Source organism: Oncorhynchus gorbuscha, linkage group LG11 (assembly GCF_021184085.1).
Source record: "Oncorhynchus gorbuscha isolate QuinsamMale2020 ecotype Even-year linkage group LG11, OgorEven_v1.0, whole genome shotgun sequence".
NCBI classification, from domain to species: domain Eukaryota; kingdom Metazoa; phylum Chordata; class Actinopteri; order Salmoniformes; family Salmonidae; genus Oncorhynchus; species Oncorhynchus gorbuscha.
This window is the reverse complement of record NC_060183.1, coordinates 84,227,825-84,248,646: the sequence shown is the minus strand read 5'-3', so window position 1 is coordinate 84,248,646 and position 20,822 is coordinate 84,227,825. Positions and strand designations below refer to the sequence as shown.

General features: G+C 44.5%; 1 protein-coding gene across 5 annotated transcripts in view; it reads left to right on the top strand.

Moving 5' to 3' along the window:
- Positions 1-20,822, top strand: part of LOC123989564 (protein Hook homolog 3-like) — a 73,941-nt gene that overhangs the window by 710 nt on the left and 52,409 nt on the right. For all 5 annotated transcript variants that reach the window (XR_006830569.1, XR_006830570.1, XR_006830568.1 and 2 more), the window contains exons 2-7: positions 6,289-6,374; positions 6,618-6,690; positions 6,806-6,989; positions 11,652-11,719; positions 15,946-16,008; positions 16,141-16,224. Coding sequence is in view for 2 of the 5 variants with exons in the window: in XM_046290678.1 (XP_046146634.1) it covers positions 6,289-6,374; positions 6,618-6,690; positions 6,806-6,989; positions 11,652-11,719; positions 15,946-16,008; positions 16,141-16,224 (558 nt within the window). In the remaining 3 variants the exon portion in view is untranslated. The remainder of the gene's footprint in view (positions 1-6,288; positions 6,375-6,617; positions 6,691-6,805; positions 6,990-11,651; positions 11,720-15,945; positions 16,009-16,140; positions 16,225-20,822) is intronic.

The window sequence follows — 20,822 nt, the reverse complement described above, 5'->3', positions numbered from 1 at the left end:
TACTGTACACTGTTAAAAAAAAAATGTTTATTTTTTTTACCGGGATTAACACAGTTGCAGCCGAAAGTATTCTTCAATTAAAGCACTTTTCTGGTGTAATTTCCTTCGGTTACAAACACAGGTGTTCAGAGACTCCGAAACATAATTAGCACAGTATTCACCTCTGTCTTCCGTAAACAAGCGTTGTGGTTGGTGATGCTATCAGGGATCCTTGGGACGTCCCTAACCTTAACCATAATCCTTACCTTAACCATAACCCTAACCATATTCTTTACCCAAACCATAACCACAATCCTTACCTAAACTCAAACCATAACCATAATCCTTACCTAAACTCAAACCATAACCATAATCCTTACCTAAACTCAAACCATAACCATAATCCTTACCTTAACCATAACCATAATCCTTACCTTAACCATAACCATAATCCTTACCTTAACCATAACCATAATCTTTACCTTAACCATAATACCTTAACCATAACCATAATCCTTACCTTAACCATAATCTTTACCTTAACCATAACCTTAACCATAATCCTTACCTTAACCATAACCATAATCCTTACCTTAACCATAACCTTAACCATAAACCTTAACCATAACCATAATCCTTACCTTAACCATAACCTTAACCATAATCCTTACCTTAACCATAACCATAATCCTTACCTTAACCATAACCTTAACCATAATCCTTACCTTAAACATAACCATAATCCTTACCTTAACCATAATCTTAACCATAATCCTTACCTTAACCATAATCTTAACCATAATCCTTACCTTAACCATAACCATAATCCTTACCTTAACCATAACCTTAACCATAATCCTTACCTTAACCATAACCATAATCCTTACCTTAACCATAACCATAATCCTTACCTTAACCATAACCATAATCTTAACCATAACCCTAACTCTTACCTTAACCATAACCCTAACTCTTACCTTAGTGGCACTCCAGTCTCCTTTTCACCTAATTTAACCATCGATATTAATACCAGTACATAGTGATAGCGTTTAGGGCTGGGTCGTATACCATATTTTATGATATACCAGTATTGATGCACGGACCGGTTTGGGTTTTTAATTGACCTAATATAATGGTATTTGCTTTGTTAAAGGTGATTCGCCTTGTGTAACGTCCAATAGTTATCGTTTACTACGCTACTTAAGTCATCTCATCTCTCTTGAGTCACTCACAAGGTGTTTGTTGTTCCTTGACCAGGAGTCTCTAGTGTTCAGTCTGCCTGTTCAAGGCAGCACATGCTCTTATGTGTACTATGTTGATGTCAACGGTGCTGTTTTTACTTTGCTTCTGAATATAAATCCACTAGCACTTTAAATGACACTAGTTTGGGGCGGGGGGTGAAAATCAAAAGTAACAGTCAGTATCTGGTGTGGCCACCAGCTGCATTAAGTACTGCAGTGCATCTCCTCCTCATGGATTGCACCAGATTTGCCAGTTCTTGCTGTGAGATGTTGTTACCTCGCTCTTCCACCAAGGCACCTGCAAGTTCCCGGACATTTCTGGGGGGAATGGCCGTAGCCCTCACCCTCCGATCCAACAGGTCCTAGACATGCTCAATGGGATTTAGATCCGGGCTCTTTGTTGGCCATGGCAGAATGAGGGAGGAGGATGTCTTCCTGTAACGCACAGCATTGAGAATGCCTGCAATGACAACAAGCTCAGTCCGATGATGCTGTGACACACCGACCCTGACCATGACGGACCCTCCACATCCAAATCGATCCCGCTCCAGAGTACAGGCCTCTGTGTAACGCTCATTCCTTCGACAGATAAACGCGAATCCAACCATCACCCCTGGTGAGACAAAACCGTGACTCGTCAGTGAAGAGCACTTTTTGCCAGTCCTGTCTGGTCCAGCTATGGTGGGTTTATGGCCATAGGCGACGTTGTTGCCGGTGATGTCTGGTGAGGATCTGCCTTACAATCCCCCTCTCAGCCTATTGCGGGCAGTCTGAGCACTGATAGAGGGGTTGTGTGTTCCTGGTGTAACTCAGGCAGTTGTTGTTGACATCCTGTACCTGTGCTGCAGGTGTGATGTTCAGATGTACCGATCCTGTGCAGGTGTTGTTACAGGTGGTCTGCCACTGCAAGGATGATCGATGGTTCATGAAGGCAGAAGTATTTGAATTTGAAGTGCGCCGTATTGGGGCTGGTGGTGCTTTCTAGACAGCTGGTGGTGCTTTCTAGAGCAGCTGGTGGTGCTTTCTAGGCAGCTGGTGGTGCTTTCTAGGCAGCTGGTGGTGCTTTCTAGACAGCTGGTGGTGCTTTCTAGGCAGCTGGTGGTGCTTTCTAGGCAGCTGGTGGTGCTTTCTAGGCAGCTGGTGGTGCTTTCTAGGCAGCTGGTGGTGCTTTCTAGGCAGCTGGTGGTGCTTTCTAGGCAGCTGGTGGTGCTTTCTAGGCAACTGGTGGTGCTTTCTAGGCAGCTGGTGGTGCTTTCTAGACAACTGTAAACTCTCGGGGGGTCGAAAACGTGTTGTGATCCAGGAGGGCATTCTCTGCTGTTACCAAGAGACGCTAACCATTTAGCTAGCTAGATAACTAACCATTTAGCTAGCTAGATAACTAACCACTTAGCTAGCTAGCTAGATAACTAACCACTTAGCTAGCTAGATAACGAGCTACAAAATGAGCAAACCAAATGCAGCATTTAGCACATTTTAGACAGTTAACTTAATAGTTATGAGATATCTAGCTGGCCAACATTGAGTTGTGAATTCCATACTGTAACGAGATTCATTGGTCCGTGCTGCACAACAGTGAGTGACTCACAAGGCTCCGGTTTTCTCTGGTTGTGAGCTTGTAAACAAACGCCGCTGACTGGGATCTTACCTGTAAGCTTAACGTGACAGGTGATATTAAGAATGCAATCTGCTTTATCTCCTAAAAGTATTGCACACGTTGACTGAAAAGTAGCTACAAATATTCCAATGTATTTTATTATTTTTTTAAACTTGAAATAAATTGTTTTTGACGGTAATGAAAAACCACCCCGTGTCTATTTCCATCACAAACAGGTGGTAAAAATAGTCTCCTTGAGTCCCCAGGGGCTTCGGTGGGTATTTCCATCACAAACATGTTTATTTTATTTTTAAAGATTAGAAGATGAATTAGGATTTGATCCGTTGGAGTTGGCTTTAGTTCATAAGAAGGTCGATGGACCTCGTACCAGTTCATGTTTCTCGGAGTGGACATTGTTTATGAGGCGGCGGTGAGGATCCTGCTCTGCTGACCAGCGTTCCAGGCGCAACCTTTGCCTCTGTTAGTACACAGAGTCACGGGCAGGGTAGGGTTTCCTAACTAGCATGTGAGGGCTACATTTAAAAACCCAACAGCAGCTTTGTCAACATCAACTGTGACTGACGGGTCTTCTAGCCAGGCCAGCTGGCGGTCACTCATCGCCTCTATGCTACTCCACAGAGACCGTTATGTATTCAAATACACAATATTATTAAACTAATCACTGACCACCAAAAACATAAGCAAGCAAATTATCTTCTTTATCACATAACACTAGTACGGTTCATAAGCTGGTTTAGTTCAGTCATATTTATTTGCCAAAGTCGCCAGAATTTCATTCAGTAGCTGTGGAAGGTTTGAAAGTGGCAGTTTGAGTTTGACATTTCAGTTAATTGTTCTCCCTCCTCACGCAAAGCCATTTTTCATAAGTAGCAGTACAGAGAGGTGTGTGTGTGTGTGTGTGTGTGTGTGTGTGTGTGTGTGTGTGTGTGTGTGTGTGTGTGTGTGTGTGTGTGTGTGTGTGTGTGTGTGTGTGTGTGTGTGTGTGTGTGTGTGTGTGTGTGTGTGTGTGTGTGTGTGTGTGTGTGTGTGTGTGTGTGTGTGCACAGCCTAGCTAATGGCCCTGACGATTGTCACATCTGACAGATCAGGATTAGCCTTAACACATCTCTCAGAAGCACATCATCTGCACAGTACACCCATGAAATGTAAGAGATGTTCTCATCTTCTCTCAGAAGCACATCATCTGCACAGTACACCCATGAAATGTAAGAGATGTTATCTTCTCTCAGAAGCACATCATCTGCACAGTACACCCATGAAATGTAAAGATGTCAAGAGTCGATCAGAAGCACATCATCTCAGTACACCCATGAAATGTAAGAGATGTTCTCACGGTAGTCGATTATCTTTTCAGATCTGTTTACTGTATCTTTCCTGTCTTTTTCAATGACTGTTGTAACTGCAGTTTAATGCAACCTTAGTTGATGACAAGTCATCTTGATTGCTTTCATTTGTGGGAAACTATGAAAAGGGCTGCTGACTGAAAAGAAAACTGTCTAATTGTCAAAGGAAGGTAGTGGTAAAAATGACAACCCGTGCTCTGGGACATGAAAACGACTAGAGAAGGTAGTGGTAAAATGACAACCCGTGCTCTGGGACATGAAAACGACCAGAGAAGGTAGTGGTAAAATGACAACCTGTGCTCTGGGACATGAAAACGACCAGAGAAGGATGCAGAAAGTAGAGAATTTGTCTAAATGTCTGCAGGTATTTTCTTCTCAAATATAAACAACCAATATTTATGTGAGCACCAGCCTGCAGTGACACTCTGATCAGGGTTCAGCTATAGACCTCTACTCTGATCAGGGTTCAGCTATAGACCTCTACTCTGATCAGGGTTCAGCTATAGACCTCTACTCTGATCAGGGTTCAGCTATAGACCTCTACTCTGATCAGGGTTCAGCTATAGACCTCTACTCTGATCAGGGTTCAGCTATAGACCTCTACTCTGATCAGGGTTCAGCTATAGACCTCTACTCTGATCAGGGTTCAGCTATAGACCTCTACTCTGATCAGGGTTCAGCTATAGACCTCTACTCTGATCAGGGTTCAGCTATAGACCTCTACTCTGATCAGGGTTCAGCTATAGACCTCTACTCTGATCAGGGTTCAGCTATAGACCTCTACTCAGATCAGGGTTCAGCTATAGACCTCTACTCAGATCAGGGTTCAGCTATAGACCTCTACTCTGATCAGGGTTCAGCTATAGACCTCTACTCAGATCAGGGTTCAGCTATAGACCTCTACTCTGATCAGGGTTCAGCTATAGACCTCTACTCAGATCAGGGTTCAGCTATAGACCTCTACTCTGATCAGGGTTCAGCTATAGACCTCTACTCAGATCAGGGTTGCAGCTATAGACCTCTACTCAGATCAGGGTTGCAGCTATAGACCTCTACTCTGATCAGGGTTCAGCTATAGACCTCTACTCTGATCAGGGTTCAGCTATAGACCTCTACTCAGATCAGGGTTCAGCTATAGACCTCTACTCAGATCAGGGTTCAGCTATAGACCTCTACTCAGATCAGGGTTCAGCTATAGACCTCTACTCAGATCAGGGTTCAGCTATAGACCTCTACTCAGATCAGGGTTCAGCTATAGATCTGAGGGTTCAGCTATAGACCTCTACTCAGATCAGGGTTCAGCTATAGACCTCTACTCAGATCAGGGTTCAGCTGTAGGTCACCACTCATCCTTGGTGGTGAGTTAAGTCTGTAGACTATTTATAGCTCTTAACCTTAGTGTGCCTGTACAGCAGGATGCAGTGATATACGCTTGGTATTTGAATGTAAAACAGCCTAAACATAGCCTATAACATTAAATATTAGCCTCAAAGGCTAACCTACACTTTTACTAGGTAGAAATAATAATATATGTAGTTTATATAGATCATCTCAAAAACAGTCAACTGAACAGAAGTACATGTAATTCTTGGGCTGGTCAATGGTCTCGGTCCCAAAAGGGTCTCCTGGAGGTCAGTCCTGTAGGAAATAACCTCCTCGTGTAGAAACATTCAGTTCAGGACGGAGAGGAGTCTGTCTTTATGTGTTACTGTGATTATGGCGTTGACCATGGCACCATCCATGTCTTGTACCTCTCCTCTGCTGAGTTCAGTCTGTTCATTTAGAGTGACAACACTGCTAGAGAGAGAGAGAGAGAGAGAGAGAGAGAGAGAGAGAGAGAGAGATCCCAAAAGTGCTCTGTCTTTTACTAATTTCCTGCAAAGTCCCAAAAACCGACAAGTAGAATACCGAGTAGGCTCAACCTAATCGCTGTAGAGCTCCGCTCCATGTTTCCCAAAAAGAAGTTGGGAATGTACAGTGGCCATGTTTTGAGACTTTGTGAAGAGGGGAGATGTCCAGGGGTCAAGTAATGATGCATGTAAGGTTCGGTGGGTATCTCTGTAATATCTCATAGCAGGAAATGGTTGTGTTTTTCTTTTTTATCTAGATCCAGACGTTTGGATTGGAGGCACCATGCAGGACGGTGGACGATCTCACAAGTGGGATCGTCATGGCCCAGGCCCTACAGAAAATGTGAGTGGCAGTGGTTATATTTTGTTTAACCATCAAACCAACCTTTTAGTGGGTGTTGTGGCTAGGTGTTGTGGCTAGGTGTTGTGGCTAGGTGTTGTGGCTAGGTGCTGGCAGGTGTTGTGGCTAGGGTTGTGGCTCAGGGTTGTGGCTAGGTGTTGTGGCTAGGTGTTGCGTCTGGGAGTTGTGTCTTCTCTCTTCACTTTCTTTCTCCCATATGTGACCACTTACCTTTCTCTTCTCCAGAGACATTGTGTATTTCACTGACAACTGGATCGGTAGGATCAAGCCCGAGGTGGGAGATAACTGGCGGCTAAAGGTATGATGATGATGGTCGTTTTAATACATTGTCTTTTTTTGTGTTGGTGCCATCTGCTCTAAAGCCCTTGTCAGTGCCACAGTCCCAATGTCACCTCTTCCCTCGTCCTTTTCAGATCAGTAATCTAAAGAAGGTGTTGAAAGGTATACTGGACTACAACCAAGAGGTCCTTCAACAGCAGATCAATGACTTCACCCTGCCAGACATCAACCTGATAGGAGAACACTCAGACGCTGCAGAGCTGGGCAGGATGCTGCAACTCATACTAGGCTGTGCTGTCAACTGTGAGCAGAAACAAGGTCTGTCTGTCTGTCTGTCTGTCTGTCGTGTTCTTATCCATGTCTGTGTCTGTCTGTCTTTCTTTCTTTCTTTGAGAATATCGCCATTTTATTTGTGCGCTGGTTTTCTGTACCTGCACCAAAACTCCAGGTTTTCTTTCTTCATAGCTCTAGCTTAATAGGGAAGCAATTACACACAGCCTTGTCCTAGAGACAGTACACAGCCCTGTCCTAGAGACAGTACACAGCCTTGTCCTGGAGTCTAGAGACAGTACACAGCCTTGTCCTGGAGTCTAGAGACAGTACACAGCCTTGTCCTGGAGTCTAGAGACAGTACACAGCCTTGTCCTAGAGTCTAGAGACAGTACACAGCCTTGTCCTAGAGTCTAGAGACAGTACACAGCCTTGTCCTAGAGTCTAGAGACAGTACACAGCCTTGTCCTAGAGACAGTACACAGCCTTGTCCTAGAGACAGTACACAGCCTTGTCCTAGAGACAGTACACAGCCTTGTCCTAGAGACAGTACACAGCCTTGTCCTAGAGACAGTACACAGCCTTGTCCTAGAGACAGTACACAGCCTTGTCCTAGAGACAGTACACAGCCTTGTCCTAGAGACAGTACACAGCCTTGTCCTAGAGACAGTACACAGCCTTGTCCTAGAGACAGTACACAGCCTTGTCCTAGAGACAGTACACAGCCTTGTCCTAGAGACAGTACACAGCCTTGTCCTAGAGACAGTACACAGCCTTGTCCTAGAGACAGTACACAGCCTTGTCTAGAGACAGTACACAGCCTTGTCCTAGAGACAGTACACAGCCTTGTCCTAGAGACAGTACACAGCCTTGTCCTAGAGACAGTACACAGCCTTGTCCTAGAGACAGTACACAGCCTTGTCCTAGAGACAGTACACAGCCTTGTCCTAGAGACAGTACACAGCCTTGTCCTAGAGACAGTACACAGCCTTGTCCTAGAGACAGTACACAGCCTTGTCCTAGAGACAGTACACAGCCTTGTTAGAGACAGTACACAGCCTTGTCCTAGAGACAGTACACAGCCTTGTCCTAGAGACAGTACACAGCCTTGTCCTAGAGACAGTACACAGCCTTGTCCTAGAGACAGTACACAGCCTTGTCCTAGAGACAGTACACAGCCTTGTCCTAGAGACAGTACACAGCCTTGTCCTAGAGACAGTACACAGCCTTGTCCTAGAGACAGTACACAGCCTTGTCCTAGAGACAGTACACAGCCTTGTCCTAGAGACAGTACACAGCCTTGTCCTAGAGACAGTACACAGCCTTGTCCTAGAGACAGTACACAGCCTTGTCCTAGAGACAGTACACAGCCTTGTCCTAGAGTCTAGAGACAGTACACAGCCTTGTCCTAGAGACAGTACACAGCCTTGTCCTAGAGACAGTACACAGCCTTGTCCTAGAGTCTAGAGACAGTACACAGCCTTGTCCTAGAGACAGTACACAGCCTTGTCCTAGAGACAGTACACAGCCTTGTCCTAGAGACAGACAGTCCTAGAGACAGTACACAGCCTTGTCCCAGAGACAGTACACAGCCTTGTCCCAGAGACAGTACACAGCCTTGTCCCAGAGACAGTACACAGCCTTGTCCCAGAGACAGTACACAGCCTTGTCCCAGAGACAGTACACAGCCTTGTCCCAGAGACAGTACACAGCCTTGTCCCAGAGACAGTACACAGCCTTGTCCCAGAGACAGTACACAGCCTTGTCCCAGAGACAGTACACAGCCTTGTCCCAGAGACAGTACACAGCCCTGTCCCAGAGACAGTACACAGCCTTGTCCCAGAGACAGTACACAGCCCTGTCCCAGAGACAGTACACAGCCCTGTCCCAGAGACAGTACACAGCCCTGTCCCAGAGACAGTACACAGCCCTGTCCCAGAGACAGTACACAGCCCTGTCCCAGAGACAGTACACAGCCCTGTCCCAGAGACAGTACACAGCCCTGTCCCAGAGACAGTCCTAGAGACAGTACACAGCCCTGTCCCAGAGACAGTACACAGCCCTGTCCCAGAGACAGTACACAGCCCTGTCCCAGAGACAGTACACAGCCCTGTCCCAGAGACAGTACACAGCCTTGTCCTAGAGACAGTACACAGCCCTGTCCCAGAGACAGTACACAGCCCTGTCCCAGAGACAGTACACAGCCCTGTCCCAGAGACAGTACACAGCCCTGTCCCAGAGACAGTACACAGCCCTGTCCCAGAGACAGTACACAGCCCTGTCCCAGAGACAGTACACAGCCCTGTCCCAGAGACAGTACACAGCCCTGTCCCAGAGACAGTACACAGCCCTGTCCCAGAGACAGTACACAGCCTTGTCCCAGAGACAGTACACAGCCTTGTCCCAGAGACAGTACACAGCCTTGTCCCAGAGACAGTACACAGCCCTGTCCCAGAGACAGTACACAGTCCCTGTCCCAGAGACAGTACACAGCCCTGTCCCAGAGACAGTACACAGCCTTGTCCTAGAGACAGTACACAGCCTTGTCCTAGAGACAGTACACAGCCTTGTCCCTAGAGACAGTACACAGCCTTGTCCTAGAGACAGTACACAGCCTCCTGTCCTAGAGACAGTACACAGCCTTGTCCTAGAGACAGTACACAGCCTTGTCCTAGAGACAGTACACAGCCTTGTCCTAGAGACAGTACACAGCCTTGTCCTAGAGACAGTACACAGCCTTGTCCTAGAGACAGTACACAGCCTTGTCCTAGAGACAGTACACAGCCTTGTCCTAGAGACAGTACACAGCCTTGTCCTAGAGACAGTACACAGCCTTGTCCTAGAGACAGTACACAGCCCTGTCCTAGAGACAGTACACAGTCCTAGAGACAGTACACAGCCCTGTCCTAGAGACAGTACACAGCCTTGTCCTAGAGACAGTACACAGCCTTGTCCTAGAGACAGTACACAGCCTTGTCCTAGAGACAGTACACAGCCTTGTCCTAGAGACAGTACACAGCCTTGTCCTAGAGACAGTACACAGCCTTGTCCTAGAGACAGTACACAGCCTTGTCCTAGAGACAGTACACAGCCTTGTCCTAGAGACAGTACACAGCCTTGTCCTAGAGACAGTACACAGCCTTGTCCAGACAGTACACAGCCTTGTCCTAGAGACAGTACACAGCCTTTTCCCAGAGACAGTACACAGCCTTGTCCCAGAGACAGTACACAGCCTTGTCCCAGAGACAGTACACAGTACACAGCCTTGTCCCAGAGACAGTACACAGCCTTGTCCCAGAGACAGTACACAGCCTTGTCCCAGAGACAGTACACAGCCTTGTCCCAGAGACAGTACACAGCCTTGTCCCAGAGACAGTACACAGCCTTGTCCCAGAGACAGTACACAGCCTTGTCCCAGAGACAGTACACAGCCTTGTCCCAGAGACAGTACACAGCCTTGTCCCAGAGACAGTACACAGCCTTGTCCCAGAGACAGTACACAGCCTTGTCCCAGAGACAGTACACAGCCTTGTCCCAGAGACAGTACACAGCCTTGTCCCAGAGACAGTACACAGCCTTGTCCCAGAGACAGTACACAGCCTTGTCCCAGAGACAGTACACAGCCTTGTCCCAGAGACAGTACACAGCCTTGTCCCAGAGACAGTACACAGCCTTGTCCCAGAGACAGTACACAGCCTTGTCCCAGAGACAGTACACAGCCTTGTCCCAGAGACAGTACACAGCCTTGTCCCAGTCCCAGAGACTGTACACAGCCCTGTCCCAGAGACAGTACACAGCCTTGTCCCAGAGACAGTACACAGCCCCTAGAGACAGTGTCCTGTCCCAGAGACAGTACACAGCCCTGTGTCCCAGTCCCAGAGACAGTACACAGCCCTGTCCCAGAGACAGTACACAGCCCTGTCCCAGAGACAGTACACAGCCCTGTCCCAGAGACAGTACACAGCCCTGTCCCAGTACACAGCCCTGTCCCAGAGACAGACAGCCCTGTCCCAGAGACAGTACACAGCCCTGTCCCAGAGACAGTACACAGCCCTGTCCCAGAGACAGTACACAGCCCTGTCCCAGAGACAGTACACAGCCCTGTCCCAGAGACAGTACACAGCCCTGTCCCAGAGACAGTACACAGCCCTGTCCCAGAGACAGTACACAGCCCTGTCCCAGAGACAGTACACAGCCCTGTCCCAGAGACAGTACACAGCCCTGTCCCAGAGACAGTACACAGCCCTGTCCCAGAGACACAGCCCTGTCCCAGAGACAGTACACAGCCCTGTCCCAGAGACAGTACACAGCCCTGTCCCAGAGACAGTACACAGCCCTGTCCTAGAGACAGAGCCCTGTCCTAGAGACAGTACACAGCCCTGTCCCAGAGACAGTACACAGCCCTGTCCCAGAGACAGTACACAGCCCTGTCCCAGAGACAGTACACAGCCCTGTCCCAGAGACAGTACACAGCCCTGTCCCAGAGACAGTACACAGCCCTGTCCTAGAGACAGTACACAGCCCTGTCCCAGAGTTCAGCCCTGAGGAAGTACACAGTGTCCTAGAGACAGAGTTCAGTTGAGGAAGTGTGTCCAGCTTCCAGCTTATCTCACGGCTTCATCACATTCAGTTCTTGTCATTGTGACACTGCGGGTGCTTCTTAGACTGAACTGCTGTCTTCATTCCTGCTGTCTTCCTCTGCCCCTGTAGAATACATCCAGACCATAATGATGCTGGAGGAATCTGTTCAACACGTTGTCATGACAGCCATTCAAGAGGTATGCCTTTGTAAACATTTCAAGTGGCTGTGTGTTTTACTCTAGAGATCCATTTCCTGTGTCCTTATATGACATCACACTGTGTAGAGTATCCATGTGTTATAACAGATGACATCACACTGCATAGAGTATCCATGTGTTATAACAGATGACATCACACTGCGTAGAGTATCCATGTGTTATAACAGATGACATCACACATCCATGTGTTATAACAGATGACATCACACTGCGTAGAGTATCCATGTGTTATAACAGATGACATCACACTGTGTATGATCTCCATGTGTTATAACAGATGACATCACACTGCGTAGAGTATCCATGTGTTATAACAGATGACATCACACTGTGTAGAGTATCCATGTGTTATAACAGATGACATCACACTGCGTAGAGTATCCATGTGTTATAACAGATGACATCACACTGTAGAGTATCCATGTGTTATAACAGATGACATCACACTGTGTAGAGTATCCATGTGTTATAACAGATGACATCACACTGTGTAGAGTATCCATGTGTTATAACAGATGACATCACACTGCGTAGAGTATCCATGTGTTATAACAGATGACATCACACATCTCCATGTGTTATAACAGATGACATCACACTGCGTAGAGTATCCATGTGTTATAACAGATGACATCACACTGCGTAGAGTATCCATGTGTTATAACAGATGACATCACACTGCGTAGAGTATCCATGTGTTATAACAGATGACATCACACTGTGTATGATCTCCATGTGTTATAACAGATGACATCACACTGTGTAGAGTATCCATGTGTTATAACAGATGACATCACACTGCGTACAGTATCCATGTGTTATAACAGATGACATCACACTGTGTATGATCTCCATGTGTTATAACAGATGACATCACACTGTGTAGAGTATCCATGTGTTATAACAGATGACATCACACTGCGTAGAGTATCCATGTGTTATAACAGATGACATCACACTGCGTAGAGTATCCATGTGTTATAACAGATGACATCACACTGTGTAGAGTATCCATGTGTTATAACAGATGACATCACACTGCGTAGAGTATCCATGTGTTATAACAGATGACATCACACTATGTATGATCTCCATGTGTTATAACAGATGACATCACACTGCGTAGAGTATCCATGTGTTATAACAGATGACATCACACTGCGTAGAGTATCCACTGCGTATCCATGCTATAACAGATGACATGTGTTATAACAGATGACATCACACTGCGTAGAGTATCCATGTGTTATAACAGATGACATCACACTGCGTAGAGTATCCATGTGTTATAACAGATGACATCACACTGCGTAGAGTATCCATGTGTTATAACAGATGACATCACACTGTGTATGATCGCCATGTGTTATAACAGATGACATCACACTGTGTAGAGTATCCATGTGTTATAACAGATGAGTATCCATGTGTTATAACAGATGACATCACACTGTGTAGAGTATCCATGTGTTATAACAGATGACATCACACTGTGTAGAGTATCCATGTGTTATAACAGATGACATCACACTGCGTAGAGTATCCATGTGTTATAACAGATGACATCACACTGCATGTGTTATAACAGAGAGTATCCATGTTATGATCTCCATGTATGATCTCCATGTGTTATAACAGATGACATCACATGCGTAGAGTATCCATGTGTTATAACAGATGACATCACACTCTGTCCATGTGTTATAACAGATGACATCACACTGTGTATGATCTCCATGTGTTATAACAGATGACATCACAGGTAGAGTATATCCGAGAGTATCCATGTGTTATAACAGATGACATCACACTGCGTAGAGTATCCATGTGTTATAACAGATGAATCACACTGTGTGTACAGTATCCATGTGTTATAACAGATGACATCACACTGTGTATGATCTCCATGTGTTATAACAGATGACATCACACTGTGTAGAGTATCCATGTGTTATAACAGATGACATCACACTGCGTAGAGTATCCATGTGTTATAACAGATGACATCACACTGCGTAGATATCCATGTGTTATAACAGATGACATCACACTGTGTAGAGTATCCATGTGTTATAACAGATGACAGTATGAGTATCCATGTGTTATAACAGATGACATTGTTATAACAGATGACATCACACTGCGTAGAGTATATGTGTTATAACATGACATCACACTGTTATCACACTACGTAGAGTATATGTGTTATAACAGATGACATTAGAGTATCCATGTTCACACTGTGTAGAGTATCCATGTGTTATAACAGATGACATACTCCATGTGTTATAACAGATGTCCATGTGTTATATGCTAGAGTATCCATGTGTTATAACAGATGACATCACACGTGTATCCATGTGAGGTATCCATGTGTTATAACAGATGACATCACACTGTAGAGTATCCATGTGTTATAACAGATGACATCACACTGATGACATCACTGCACTGTTATAACAGTAGAGTATCCATAACAGATGACATGTATCCATGTGTTATAACAGATGACATCACACTGTGTATGATCTCCATGTGTTATAACAGATGACATCACTGCGTAGAGTACAGATGACATCACACTGTGAGTATCCATGTGTTATAACAGATGACATCACACTGCGTAGAGTATCCAGATGACATCACACTGTAGAGTATCCATGTGTTATAACAGATGACATCACACTGTATGATATCCATGTGTTATAACAGATGGTAGAGTATCCATGTGTTATAACAGATGACATCGTAGAGTATCCATGTGTTATAACAGATGACATCACACTGCGTAGAGTATCCATGTGTTATAACAGATGACATCACACTGCGTAGAGTATCCATGTGTTATAACAGATGACATCACACTGCGTAGAGTATCCATGTGTTATAACAGATGACATCACACTGCGTAGAGTATCCATGTGTTATAACAGATGACATCACACTGCGTAGAGTATCCATGTGTTATAACAGATGACATCACAGTATCCATGTGTTATAACATCACAGTATCCATGTGAGTCACACTCCATGTGTTATAACAGATGACATCACACTGCGTAGAGTATCCATGTGGTATCCATGTGTTATAACAGATGACATCACACTGCGTAGATATCCATGTGTAACAGTGACATCACACTGCGTAGAGTATCCATGTGTTATAACAGATGACATCACACTGCGTAGAGTATCCATGTGTTAACAGATGACATCACACTGCGTAGAGTATCCATGTGTTATAACAGATGACATCACACTGCGAGAAGTATCCATGTGTTATAACAGATGACATCACACTGCGTAGAGTATCCATGTGTTATAACAGATGACATCACACTGTGTAGAGTATCCATGTGTTATATGACAACAGATGACATCATCACACTAGAGTATCCATGTGTTATAGAGTATCACATGTGTTATAACAGATGACATCACACGTGCGTATCCATGTGTTATAACAGATGACATCACACTGCGTAGAGTATCCATGTGTTATAACAGATGACATCACACTGCGTAGAGTATCCATGTGTTATAACAGATGACATCACACTGTTATAACAGATGACATCACACTGCGTAGAGTATCCATGTGTTATAACAGATGACATCACACTGTGTCTGATCTCCATGTGTTATAACAGATGACATCACATCCATGTGTTATAACAGATGACATCACACTGCGTAGAGTATCCATGTGTTATAACAGATGACATCACACTGCGTAGAGTATCCATGTGTTATAACAGATGACATCACACTGCGTAAGAGTATCCATGTGTTATAACAGATGACATCACACTGCGTAGAGTATCCATGTGTTATAACAGATGACATCACACTGCGTAGAGTATCCATGTGTTATAACAGATGACATCACACTGCGTAGAGTATCCATGTGTTATAACAGATGACATCACACTGCGTAGAGTATCCATGTGTTATAACAGCGTAGAGTATCCATGTGTTATAACAGATGACATCACACTAACAGATGTAGAGTATCCATGTGTTATAACAGATGACATCCATGTTATAACAGATGACATCACACTGCGTAGAGTATCCATGTGTTATAACAGATGACATCACACTGTGTCTGATCTCCATGTGTTATAACAGATGACATCACACTGTAGAGTATCCATGTGTTATAACAGATGACATCACACTATGTATGATTCTCTCTGTTGTAGTTGATGAGCAAAGAGTGCCCTGTAATGGGAGGAAACGACTCAGACGCTGACATCGATAGACAGGTGAGACGTTAACGGAGAATGTTCTCTTGCTACATTACACTGTGTGTTACACTAAAATCGTGTTATTTTGTATTATCAGCCTTTATTTAGTATTTTTCCATGTTAATTCCGACATACTAGTTGTATTTTTAGCTGAAGAAGACGGTGGAGGATTTGAACGAGGCTCTAGCCACCAAGGAGGAGATCGCACAGAGATGTCACGAGCTGGACATGCAGGTTGGCCTTAAGTTTTGGGTTTATTCCTTTACGTGACTAATGTTGTCTCTGCCTTCAACTAGATACTGTACAGCCGTAGTAGAAGGTCATAGGTTCACGATGGTGTCCTATAGTTGAAAGTAAGTCAAACCTTTGTTATAATGGTTGATGGAATAAATATCCTCAGTATAATGGTTAAAACCTCCATATGAATACCAGGGGTAAAAGTTAACGGTTAAGGTCTTCGCTGGTCTAAAAAGGTTGGACCCGTTCCTGAAATAAATCTGTGTCTTTCCCGCCCGATCCCGATATGCATAAATACATTATTTATGCATTTTAAATGGAGACGCGTTTCCGAATGGACCTGAGGACCTTCAGACCCGTTCCGTAAAGGCCTGTGGAAAAACAGAACCAAACTGACCAGTTCAGACCGGTTCAGACCGGTTCAGATCTGAGAGTAGAAAGAGGGAGAGAAAGTCACCTCCGCCTGGGTCCTGACAGCACCATCGATATAGGAACACCATTGGCCAAATGATCCACAGTTACTCGTCCTTAAAAACATCAACCACAGCATTCCAGTTTAAACTTCATTTGGCCCGAAGAAGAAAATGGCTCAACAGAATGAAACGAAAACATTTGTTGCATATTCTAATAAAGAACATGTTTAAAAACCTTGTTTAAAAACTTTTGAACAGACTTGGACTATATTGCAGCAATTACCAACAAAGTTTTAATTTTTTATTTCACCTTTATTTAACCAGGTAGGCCAGTTGAGAACAAGTTCTCATTTACAATTGACGACAATGGGCTAATTATATTTATTTTATAACAGGCCTCCTTTTAACCCGCCTTTAACTAAATCCGGAGCACAACATTAACAAGAAGGTTCCAACTTAATTTAGCCAATGAAAACGTCTCATAGAAATGTAACTGTTCTAGATTCTTAAATAGGCATAAAATAGTAATAATGATATACAATAATAATAATAATGATAACACTAATTATAATAAATACTATTGCATCAAACCTCCAAACACAAGCTGCACACGTTCATTGGCCAACGTTCATCTCGTTTGTCCACCACAATATGAAAACGTTTGTCCCCGAGGACATTCCGCTTGTCGGCTTCCTTTCCCTGTCCTCTTTCTTCTCTAATTAATGTTTTACTTCAATGAAAAAGGCCTCCATCTTCCCAGTCAACAGTAGCCTAGGTCAAGACTCCTTTCACTCTCTCTCCTCAGCAGCAGGTGTACGTGAGGTGAGCAGCCCCAGATCCGCTTTCAGCAGGACACATAAGCTATACGTTTTATTGAGTTGCAATTGGCTGACACAGATGACACGCTCACGCAGTTCTCACTACGTCACGCACATTAAATTAAATGAACAGACGACGGGTCTGGCCGGGTAAATACCCTTTAAAAAATGTTTTTTTTTTACACATACCCGAGACCCTTGGCAATTAAATCAGACCCAACCCAGATCTGAGACAAAAGTCAGATTTTTAATTTGGAGTCTGTTAGACCCATGAAGACTTCTTGGTGACAGTCCCTTAATCGTGGTAGGACGGCATTCCATTTAGGCTCCCACCACTAAAACCAAACGTCATCTAGGGTTTCTTCATTCTGCTATTCTACAACCGAGTACTGTGTTCACTATGTCTGTTCTCTCTTCTGTTTGATAACATTGTTCTATTCTCCTGTTCTATTCTCCTGTCCTGTCCTATTCTCCTGTTCTATTCTCTATTCTCCTGTTCTATTCTCCTGTCCTGTTCCTATTCTCCTGTCCTATTATCCTGTCCTGTTCTATTCTCCTGTTCTATTCTCCTGTCCTGTTCTATTCTCCTGTCCTGTCCTATTCTCCTGTTCTATTCTCCTGTCCTGTTCTATTCTCCTGTCCTATTCTATTATCCTGTTCTATTCTCCTGTTCTATTCTCCTGTCCTGTCTATTCTCCTGTCCTATTCTCCTGTCCTGTCCTATTCTCCTGTCCTGTTCTATTCTCCTGTCCTGTTCTATTCTCCTGTCCTGTTCTATTGTCCTGTCCTGTCCTATTCTCCTGTCCTGTCCTATTGTCCTGTCCTATTGTCCTGTTCTATTGTCCTGTCCTGTCCTATTATCCTGTCCTGTCCTATTATCCTGTCCTGTTCTATTCTCCTGTCCTATTATCCTGTCCTGTCCTATTATCCTGTCCTATTCTCCTGTCCTGTCCTATTCTCCTGTCCTGTTCTCCTGTCCTGTTCTATTCTCCTGTCCTGTTCTCCTGTCCTGTCCTGTTCTCCTGTCCTGTCCTATTCTCCTGTTCTATTCTCCTGTTCTATTCTCCTGTTCTATTCTCCTGTCCTGTCCTATTATCCTGTCCTGTCCTATTATCCTGTTCTATTCTCCTGTTCTATTCTCCTGTCCTCTCCTATTCTCCTGTCCTATTCTCCTGTTCTATTCTCCTGTCCTCTCCTGTTCTCCTGTTCTATTCTCCTGTCCTGTCCTCCTGTCCTCTCCTGTTCTGTTCTCCTGTTCTGTCCTCCTGTCCTGTTCTCCTGTCCTATTCTCCTGTTCTGTTCTCCTGTTCTATTTCTGTTCTCCTGTTCTATTCTCTCCTGTTCTCCTGTCCTGTTCTGTTCTCCTGTTCTGTTCTCCTGTCCTATTCTCCTGTCCTATTCTCCTGTCCCTATTATCCTGTCCTATTCTCCTGTTCTATTCTCCTGTTCTATTCTCCTGTTCTATTCTCCTGTCCTGTCATATTCTCCTGTTCTATTCTCCTGTCCTATTCTCCTGTTCTATTCTCCTGTCCTATTATATTCTCCTGTTCTATTCTCCTGTCCTGTCCTATTGTCCTGTCCTGTCCTATTCTCCTGTCCTGTTCTGTTCTCCTGTTCTATTCTCCTGTCCTGTCATATTCTCCTGTTCTCCTGTCCTGTTCCTGTTCTCCTGTTCTATTCTCCTGTCCTATTCTCCTGTCCTGTCCTATTATCCTGTCCTATTCTCCTGTCTATTCTCCTGTCCTGTTCTATTCTCCTGTCCTGTTCTATTCTCCTGTCATGTCCTAATCTCCTGTCCTATTCTGTCCTGTCCTATTCTCCTGTCTTGTTCTATTCTCCTGTTCTGTTCTCCTGTCCTGTCCTGTCATATTATCCTGTCCTGTTCTATTCTCCTGTCTGTTCTCCTGTCCTGTTCTATTGTCCTGTTCTGTTCTCCTGTTCTATTCTCCTGTTCTATTCTCCTGTCCTGTTCTATTCTCCTGTCCTGTTCTCCTGTCCTGTTCTATTCTCCTGTTCTATTCTCCTGTCCTGTTCTAATCTCTCCTGTCCTATTCTCCTGTCCTATTCTCCTGTTCTATTCTCCTGTCCTGTTCTATTCTCCTGTTCTATTCTAATCCTGTTCTATTTCTGTCCTGTCCTATTCTCCTGGCCTATTCTCTGTCCTGTCCTATTCTCCTGTCCTGTCCTATTCTCTGTCCTGTCCTCTGTCCTGTTCTATTCTCCTGTCTGTTCTATTCTCCTGTTCTATTCTCCTGTCCTGTCCTATTGTCCTGTCCTATTCTCCTGTCTGTTCTATTCTCCTGTCCTGTTCTATTCTCCTGTCCTGTTCTATTCTCCTGTCCTGTTCTATTCTCCTGTCCTTCTATTCTCTTCTGTTCTATTCTCCTATCCTGTCCTATTTCTGTCCTATTCTCCTGTCCTATTCTCCTGTTCTATTCTCCTGTCCTATTATCCTGTCCTATTCTCCTGTCCTGTCCTATTCTCCTGTCCTTCCTATTATCCTGTCCTATTATCCTGTCCTATTATCCTGTCCTATTCTCCTGTCCTATTCTCCTGTCCTATTATCCTGTCCTATTCTCCTGTCCTGTCCTATTCTCCTGTTCTATTCTCCTGTCCTGTTCTATTCTCCTGTTCTATTCTCCTGTCCTATTCTCCTGTCCTGTCCTATTGTCCTGTCCTGTCCTATTCTCCTGTCCTATTCTCCTGTTCTATTCTTCTGTTCTATTCTCCTGTCATATTCTCCTGTTCTATTCTCCTGTCCTATTCTCCTGTTCTATTGTCCTGTCCTATTCTCCTGTCCTGTTCTATTCTCCTGTCCTATTCTCCTGTCCTGTCATATTCTCCTGTTCTATTCTCCTGTCCTGTTCTATTATCCTGTCCTATTATATTCTCCTGTCCTGTCCTATTGTCCTGTCCTGTCCTATTCTCCTGTCCTGTTCTATTCTCCTGTCCTGTTCTCCTGTCCTGTTCTAATCTCCTGTTCTATTCTCCTGTCCTGTTCTAATCTCCTGTTCTATTCTCCTGTCATGTCCTAATCTCCTGTTCTATTCTCCTGTCCTGTTCTATTCTCCTGTCCTGTTCTATTCTCCTGTCCTGTCCTCCTGTCCTGTCCTGTCATATTATCCTGTCCTGTTCTATTCTCCTGTCCTATTCTCCTGTCCTATTCTCTTGTCCTGTTCTATTATCCTGTCCTATTCTCCTGTCCTGTCCTATTGTCCTGTCCTATTCTCCTGTCCTATTCTCCTGTCCTGTCCTATTCTCCTGTCCTGTTCTGTTCTCCTGTCCTGTTCTCCTGTCCTGTTCTCCTGTCCTGTTCTCCTGTCCTGTTCTCCTGTCCTGTTCTATTCTCCTGTCCTGTTCTAAT